The 9,435-nt window shown below is 43.2% G+C and overlaps 1 protein-coding gene across 1 annotated transcript in view; it reads right to left on the minus strand.

Moving 5' to 3' along the window:
* The window catches only part of LOC116399268 (putative methyltransferase NSUN7), a 15,675-nt gene extending 10,912 nt beyond the window's left edge, over positions 1–4,763 (minus strand). The window contains 4 exon segments of the mRNA XM_031876298.1: positions 824–882; positions 2,336–2,518; positions 2,985–3,104; positions 4,599–4,763. Coding sequence (XP_031732158.1) covers positions 824–882; positions 2,336–2,518; positions 2,985–3,104; positions 4,599–4,641 — 405 coding nt within the window. The 5' untranslated portion in view covers positions 4,642–4,763.
* Positions 4,764–9,435: the final 4,672 nt, after the last annotated feature.

Raw genomic sequence — 9,435 nt, forward strand, 5'->3', positions numbered from 1 at the left:
GGGGGGGGGGGGTAAAATATGTACAGTAGGCTATATTGTAGCAAAGAGGTGTGTGGAATCACAAAGAGCTGCGTGACTGGTTTTATAGTCACACTTTCAGCCTAATGATCTGTCAGCCTGTTCTGTATGTTTCACCCATCCCTCAATAAAATCATTCTTTCCACACACACACACACACACAGGCTAGGTGTGTGTCGTTGTCCATGTGTGTGCCATCGCACTGTGTTTTATAGTGTCATTTATAGTCTCCCAGTTGGGGAGTGCGTCTGCCTTCTCTCCTGTGTGCATCATTTGCCATCTATAACCAGCCAGACTACGTACAGATCTGAATACAAATGGCCTTTAACTGCATCCCCGTCGCCCTCACTCATTTTACCTCACACTGACGGAGCGCATCTATACGGACAGAGAGAATACGGCTGCTTTATTAGAAGACAGATAACTCACAGACATTTTAACAAGTGCTGAAGTGCTTTTTAGTTTTAGTTAGAGGCGACTGTTCGTTCTCAGCGACATTGGTGGCTCCTGAAGAGGTTAGTGTAGATACCATCAGTCATATCAGAACTGGAGGGTATTTCTTCAATAAAAAAAAGAATAAGAACGACACTGAAGGCCTTTCACGATGGAAAATGTGTTTTTCGCTTTTCTCCTGGTTCGCTTTGATAAGAGTCTGATTGACAGATGGTTCATCCAATCACCTGGCACATGTTTTTTTTGGGAAAGTGCCTGCCGTTTTCCAAACGGTTTCCTATGACGGCATCGAACCATCTGGCGCGTCAGGTTAGGGTTTGAGATCACTCGTGTCAAATCTGGTGGGACTCACAATGTGCTGGGTCGTGTGGAAGCAGCTGTCGGCAATCATGTCCTCCAGTAAATCTTGATCTAGGAGGAAAACAATGTTGGTAATGGACAAAAAAATGATCAGAACATCAGTAAGATACATTTAAGACACGCTGAGGCTAACTTCAAAAGCTTGGTTCCTTCAAATGACAAAAACACGAACAAAAGCATTTTGATAGCACTGTTTCTTTAAAATAATAGTGTTTTTGTTACTTCAGATAATCCATAGACCTGGCCTTTAACAGTTAACATGGGGACCATTTCTTAAGACTGTCGATTAATCAGAGTAGCAAGGGCATTGTTTCTGTAAAGAGATGCCACTACAATTTTTTTTGGTATCATGGTATCATTATTTGACTGTTTTTGGCCACTTGGGGGCAGCAGACGACACAAGACTGACATAATATCATCTCATAAAGTTGCTATGTCAAATATGTTCGTAAGCAGTTGCCTACTTGTACATTCAGCAGCAACATTGTCTTTAATTTAGAGTGGCATTTCTGGTCACCTGACGAAAGTCTGCAAATATTCACTCTACTTTTTGCTCTGGTTTGGTTCTCCTGAGAAGAAATCTGTGTCTTTAGCTGCTAAATGCTCCACTAGGTTCACCAGCTGGTCAGTTACTCTGTTTGTGAACCACTTGCTGCAGCTGGGCTAGTAGTGTACAGTGTGTTTATTAGATTTTTTTTTTTTGGGGGGGAAATTACGTTGATGAGAGTGGTGAGAGTGAACCATAACAGTAAAGTCAAGGGTAAAATAAAAAAACTATTTAAAATAAGTCAAAATGCTCTGTAAAGCTGAGGGTAACTGCAACATGAGGTGATATGTCTCTGTGGGTTCCACACTACACGTGAACCCTTTCACGTTCTGTGTATGGGACCCATTGATAATATGAAAATATTCATCAGTGCAGCTTTAAATGTAATTTTATAACTGCTTTTTGCAACACGGAACCACAAGTCCATTCAAATTCATTGTGCTTAGTGCAATATCTCCAAACCTGGCCAAATCAAATTTTTTAACTATATGCAGATACCAGCCCCCCCTACACGTGCAGTCAAATACTGTGTGTGCTTGCTGTACGACTGCTACATGTACATTTGTGTGTGTGTGTGTGTGTGTGTGTGTGTTTCCATGGCATGCACCCTCTTATCACCTCCCATACAGACATCTGCTTCACCTCCAGCTCAAGTAATTTGCAGTCCCATGGAGGAATGAAATGTTCGACTATATACTATTTAATCTACAGTCCGCAGTTGAAGCCGCAATTCAAAAGTGAATATTGGGGTTGACACATGCTGGAGCTCCACCGCCATTAATTATAGAGATAAGGCCTCCCGTACAGGAGGTGGCTAAGGCTTCGCAGGGACAGTGGGAGAATAGATCAAATTAATTTCTCCTCTGACTTTATGTTTAGCCATCAGTCCGGCCTCTTGGCTGGACTGCCTCGTGGTTCTACGTAAATCTCAAATCTGGTGACTTCTGTGATAAATACATTTGAGTGTGCTGAAGGCGAGTTGGTAGGCCCGTCTCTGGGCGGTTTTGGCTCCGCTCTCTGGTAGCGGCGTGTCCGTCCTCCTCCCATAATGCAGGAGTTGTTGGGTCACCGGCTTCGCCGTGCGCAGCCGGCGGAAGATGGCTGCTGCTTGCAGGTAGGCCCGATCTGACGGAGGAGAGGCTGCAGAGAGAGGGGAGGAAGTGCACTGAGATGTTAAAGCAGATCGTTGCCATGAGAGGAGGGAAGAGGCATCAGAGGAGGAAGTGGAAGGCGCATGCCCTTAGAGGTAATACTGTGTATTGACGCTGCAGGTGCTCCATCCGAAACAGTAAAAGGAGTCGATGTTCAGGATACAGTTTCAAAATTGGGGCGACCGCTTTGTTTAGTTTTTTCTGCTTCAACTTGTGCGTTCAGCTCAGCTATAGTTGACTGCAACCTGAGGCCACACAGGTGTATTTGAGAGCCTTGTCTTTCCTTTCAAAATAAAAGCCATCTCCCCTTTGTGTTGAACTGCTGCTGTCATCATCACACATGTTTGATCCGTGTGCGACCACGCTTCTCTTACTTGATGAATGTCTCAATGTTGAGAGAAACCTTTCACCAGAAAATGTAGATTGAAAACTTTTGAATATGATTAAATGTCTACCTGGTGACTGTAACAACGAATGGAGACAAGGAAGGGGAAGTAGAAATGGGAGGGTCTCCTTGGGGTCTTGATGTGGGATGAAGATCTCAGAGGTTGTGTTCACGTCCTCGCTGGAGCCCACTGTGTGAGAGGGGGAAAACAGCAGCATATAAAGACCTCACCTACGTCTTTTTGTCTCTTTCGGTTCCTGACATCTTGCATCCAAACAGACACTGTTTGCTTACAGAGTTGAATCTGAGCCAAGCAAATGTAAATAAGTTGTGTAGCATTACTCGTGGCTGACATGCGATCCGACTTCCAGTTTTCTGTGAATGTGAGACTGTGCGGCTGCAAAGGACGCCGCGGGTAATTGGGCTCCTACTGGTGCAATTAGGCTGACGGGCCAGATCAGTCAGCATGAATAAATAATGTCCCGCTGTCCGACCCTAGACAAAGGTCCACCTCTCACTGACCTGTCTCACTCATCGGTGTGCAACACACACACACACACACACACACACACAGATATGAAGTACCATCTGTGTGTGCTAGTCTGGAGAGTTTTTAGCTAATATTCCAATAAAAATCACTTGAAATAATGATATGATCATGTAATGATTTCAGTTGATTTATTGTTGTTAAACAAAAGTTTAACTTCTTACTTTTCTAACTGAATATCGTTTTAATTATAAACTCTAGCTTTGTCTTTGCCAGAGTCGGTAAAAGGACGCTAACGCCGGTGAATTAGCCGCGCGCCAGAATTAGCCGTGCGCCGTCCTCTTCCTGGTTCGGACTAACTTCAATCCTCGAGGATATTAACTTGTTCCAGGGTCGCCAAAATTACCATCAATGCTGTCAACACATCCCAGACCGTAATTCAAAATACACTCATATGCTGACTCATATTAGCAGTACTGTGAAAATACAGAGACAGTTTTCAGAGTAAAAGATCATCGTCCGAGAGTCGCCCAAGTGCAACTCAAGTATCATCAGTCACTTATCTAGAGTAATTAGAGATGTAAACGACCATATATATTCATGTTTTGACACGTAGATTCTTTGATACGTATAAATTAATATTACTTACACTTTGGTGAGAAAATGACAGCGAAAAAGACCCGAAAGTGCCTCTCACCCGATACGTCCAAACCAGGTCAATAGCGGCTAGCGCAGTCTGAACCAGGACACAGAGACGTTAACAGTATACAAGTCTGCAGGATGCAGTTTCGAACCTCGAACCCGTGACGTCCCTTGACTCGACAATAAGAATTGGCGCATGAGGATTAACAGCCTGAAGTTGCAGGGACCACTGGCTTCTAATTAAAGTGGATTGATGGAGAGAAACACAGGCGGAGTGTGTAATCAGCTTTCACAGCACTCATCAATGTTCAAGCACAAAATTGGAATTGACCAGAAATGTGCAGCGTGTCCAATAAGGCCGGTGCAAATGGAATGAATTAATGAATATCAAACGGCAGTGATTTAATGACTGTGGAGGCGGTCTCCTCCCCTCCGTGAGAGGAACTCTTAAGTCCACTTTAGAGGAGCAGGGCTGGAAGAAAGGGCTACAACAGCTTAGCAGTAATCTGCATGGGTGATGATGGGCTGTTTAAAATTGCATGGCAGGTCTTTTACCTTTGTCGTTGAGAATCCTCCTCACGGGAGCGATGCAGCTCATCTTCACTAAAAAAAACGCAGCCCGAGTAAATATCCAAGACCGGCTGTCAAACCGCAAACTGGTAATTTTCTGCTCCGGGTTTGGGTATCACGCAGAGCCCCATTGAGTTAGATCACTTCACACACTCACAGCCTCTTTGTCATGCCTGGTTTCGTCCTGTCCTGAGTTTGAAGTACCATGGCAACAATATGATAATGAGCCTTTCATCTCTGTGACTGATGTACAGTAAAATACTTGATACACTCTGTTTAGGACAACTATCAATACTAATGTTACAGACGTGTTATCACTGTAAGATCTCTTCTTAACTGTATACAGTCGACCTCCGACCAGCTGGAGTTGTTAACTTTATCACACTGCACTGTCTGCCCTAACGAGTGACAGGCAGATGAGACTGTCCCCTAGTGGGGACAGGATGTCCCACTGGTGATTATTATACTTTCATTCACCAAAGGGATCAGAGTGGAAGGAAGCCTCTCGGAGTAGAGGTGAAGTTGAAAATGCAGCTTTGGTTCCCACCTTGTCATCACATCCCGCCCACGCAGAGTATTTCTATTGGCCAAGGATTGCATGAGAGAACTCGCTCCGAGTCGGTTAAACTTTCCCTCTTGCCAAATGAAAACGAAGATAATGTCATCTGGCACGCCACAACAATGTTGGCGGTTGCAACTTTCTTTTTGTCTTTTTTTTTGGACCATTTTAAAATATACTGCAGTAGTGTCATGTAGAGCTCAAGAATCTGGTGGGTTAATTGGTTAGAAAAATGAAAGTAAAAACTAACCAGAGGTTCTTGGAGCTGTTCCTGAACATCATAGTAGCTCTTCTCATGCTAAAATAGTCTAAAATAAAAAAGTGTGGTTGTGCATCCTGTTTCATCAAAATGACTTTCTTCGCAGAAAGCAAAAAATAGGCAATATCAGCTATTATTTGTGACCTCTTTCTTTACATCGGCTGTTCTCAACCACTGTATATCGGGCAGGGGAGATACTGCCAAATTGTTACACTTGGAATAAAAAAAACATATTTTTCTTCATTATTTATAAAGCTAGTTATTTTTATATATAAATAGGCTCAAGAAACACATGAAATCAAAATGCATCATTTCAATGACATGTTCCGTTTGAATATTACAACACATTGTTTTGCCACTCTTAGCGAGCTAACGTCCCCTCGGATGCAGTGACACTAAATGGATCGTTTTTGTTTTTAACGAAAACGTGATGTGGGCATTAAAAGCTCCAAGCGATGAGGAAATATGACACTACATTTGTAAATTTGGATTCATAATGTGTTAGGGTTTGAACAAAGAGAAAGACCGGCCCTCCCCATGTGCTGTGTCGTCCTTCGGCCAAAAAGACAGCTGGTGCAGGTTATAATCAAAACAAAAGATATTTAATAACTACAGAAGCTAAACAGTTGCAAACTGAACACACTATTAATAACAAAATGTACACATATATATAATGAAAGTGAGGCCCCGTCCGCACCACATGACAGACTGTTATGTCTGCCCGATGGTCCCGAGGAGGTTTGAGGATCTCCGGGGATTCACATCTCCTTTTTCCCCCAAAGTCTCTGAAAAGTCTGACATTACATATGAACCAGGTTGAACACTGACAAGTCAAAAAGCTTTTTCTAACTTTGGTAAAAGAGCTGCTAATAGTCATAAAAAGTTACAGCTCAGTGGGTAATTTCCTTTAGACAGATATCATGAATCAAAGCTATGTGATGTCTGTATCAAACCAACAGGGGGAGACGCGTCACTGAATTACGGTCCTGTGGCCCATTTCAAAGCCACGTTCTGTAAATATGAAGCTGACTCTTCATGTCAGGCTTTCTGCTGCATGCGGGGCGCAGACTAAACTCAGCACATGTACTACCCAGTCATCAAATCAGTAGCGATGGACCGTGACGGATCAACACAAAGTTGATTCAGGTAGCGTACTAGTGCTTGGTAAGCTTCAGAAAAAGCAGGGGGGGGGGTCAGTGTGTGGAAAAACCTCAGTGAGCTTTTTTTGGGGGGGAATGAGCCTCACTCTGCGGGGCAGAGTACAGCTGGAGAGATTATCCCATCCAACACGCGTCATCAATGTCGCCTCACAACAAGGCCTCAGGTTGCTCCATGTGTGTGTGTGTGCGTGTGTGTGACGGCGTATTCAATAATCGGCCCGGTTGGAGACGGCGGGTCGTGCGGCCATAAGCCGACCTGGAATTTGACTCAATAAAGGTCTTAGTCTTTACGGGAAGCTATACGGTACTAGAAGGAGTTCCTTCTCTCTCTTTAATCAAATTTGCCTTCTCACACTCACACCGTCCAACCTCTCTCACCAATTCCGTTCGAACACATTCGACTTTCACACTTTTCTTTAATGTGTGTGAATGTAAATGTATGTTGTCTACTTGAGTGACCTTGGGGGGGCCTGGTTTCCGGCACTATGTGGCATGACACCCATTGATTGTTGGACTTTTCATAAGAGCCTCCACACCTTTGGGAAGGTTTTTCCACAAGATTTTGGAAGCTGGCTGTAGAGATCTGCTCCCATTCGGGCCACAAGAGCAGCAGTAATGTTGGGCAATGAGGGCTGGCTCAAAGTTGCCACAAAGTTGGAAACACAGTATTGTCTAAAATGTTGTGACCTGCTGGTTTAGATATCATATAACTTAACATAAAATTCGAAAAAATCAATTAACTATTAGGATTATTTCCCAAGCTCTCTCTACGCTTCACCGCATTGTAGCGTATCAAGAAAAGAGTGACCACATGTCTGATTTTGTGTTATACTGTATAAATGTAGCCTAATTCATGGTGCTGTTCCTGTAACCGCAGTGAAAATGTTGTTTTTGAGAGGCTTAACGCCAACAAATATGGATTGAAGCGGAATATTTCGTTAAGAGACGAGGACACAGCACTGCATTGCTCGCTGTGTGTGTGTTTGAGAGTGAGAGAGGAGAAAAGAAGTTGGAGGCAGGTGAACTCTTGCGTGCAACGTTTCTGTACATTTTTAATGATATTAATGTAAATGGCAGCGTTGTGAATGAAGCTTTGAACTATTCGGTACAGCCCTGGTAATTACCCAAGTAGTCCTAGCTCCAGCAGGAATGAAGTCCGTTCTCATTAGCAAAAGGAATGCAAATGTGCCTATTTGGGGATTCTTTGGTTCCAAACTAAACAAATAACGATTTGTAAGCTGTGAGTCTGCACTAAAGATGGAAACACAAAACTCACCATCCAACAGAATGCGCAATTCTGTCATCGATTCCATCCTCAGCCGGACCGAAACTTCTAATTTGTGCTGGAAGTGCAGAATGGAAGTTGGATCTCATTAGTGAGATGTTTCCGGGTCAAAGTAATTGACGTCCGAGTTAATTTGGTGCAGTAATCCTTAGGACTCCTGATTTGTGTTCATTAGGAGACAGATGTCAAATACTAATGTTGTTGTTGTGTTGTTGTGATTCAGAGCCTTAATATAGCAGCAAACAACTATTAGCAATGTAAAGATATAGGGGAGTAATGTCTACCTCTATTGTAAGCATGTTATCTCCTCTTCACGGAGTCCGTCATGTTGCACCGCCATGTTTCTACCGTAGCCCAGAATGGACAAACCAAAAACTGTCTCTATAGAGGGCCTTTTGCCTTTTTTAGGTTACCTGAAGGCCACCGTATGTCTGCGACACGCTTGGAAAGAGCAGGGTTAGCAAAACGGCGTTCTGTTGGTTGTAATCTCCAACCTCACCACTAGATGCCACCAAACCCTACACACTGCTCCTCTAAAAGAAAGTTTGGAAGATGGGACCTCCCACTAAGACCTTTTTTGGACCTACATATGAAAATAAACATGCCTGTAAATAGTGAATAGTGCCTGTTTAGATTTCAAGCACAGTGAATGTTGAAGGTTTTCTTCTTGTTGTATTGTGCACTGGGTCGCCCATTTTAATATGTACTACTTGTATTATAACATATTAAATATATTTGTATTATTATATTCATTGGCCTTCTTGAGAATCTTCTTATTACCTTCCACAGACTGTATCAAATATAGACGTCGTCTCCTTGAGGTACCAAGTCGGTACAAAGCTAGGCAATATGCTACTCTGTGTTGCTAGCAGGCTAACGTTAACCCTGTGGTCTGGTTGCTCCAGGTTGCCGGTTGGTCCCGGTCCCTACTGTCTGCCCACCTGTGTCTTGTTGTCTGATTAGTTTCTTGTGTATTTATAGTCCTGTCTTTTGTCTGCTGGTTGTTGGTTCGTCTGCTATGTTCCCGTTAGTATCCCTTGTGCACATGTCTGATTTACCTGGTCCGTGTCGCTTTGCCTCTTGGATTTGTAGTTACTACTTTTGTACCTACCTGGCAAGAAAGTTTTGTTTTGGACATTTCTTTATTCAAATCAATGTTTATTGTCCTTCTGTTTCCCGTGTCTATCTGCATATTGATCTATCTCCAGTTGGCTTTTTGCCCGACCGTGACACTACGTCTTGTTATAGTGTCTACTTGTTACCGTGTGCCAACCCTTTCTTTAAAATCAATAAAAACTTAAATGTCAAGAGACACTGTCCATTAATAGACAAAAAAAGCCTCAGACAGCAAAAATACTGGTACACAAAAGTAGCTGGACAGGGGTGTCCGCATACTTTTGGCCACATAGTGTAGTTATTGTGGTTGTATGTGTGTGAGGTTGGGTTTGATCTCTCTCACTCATCAAAACCCAATTAGAATCTATTAGACCCACATCTCTGTCTCTGTCTCTCTCCTTCACACACACACACACACACACACACACACACACACACACACA

This window comes from Anarrhichthys ocellatus, unplaced genomic scaffold, assembly GCF_004355925.1.
Source record: "Anarrhichthys ocellatus isolate YVR2014 unplaced genomic scaffold, GSC_Weel_1.0 scaffold107, whole genome shotgun sequence".
Classification (NCBI taxonomy): Eukaryota; Metazoa; Chordata; class Actinopteri; order Perciformes; family Anarhichadidae; genus Anarrhichthys; species Anarrhichthys ocellatus.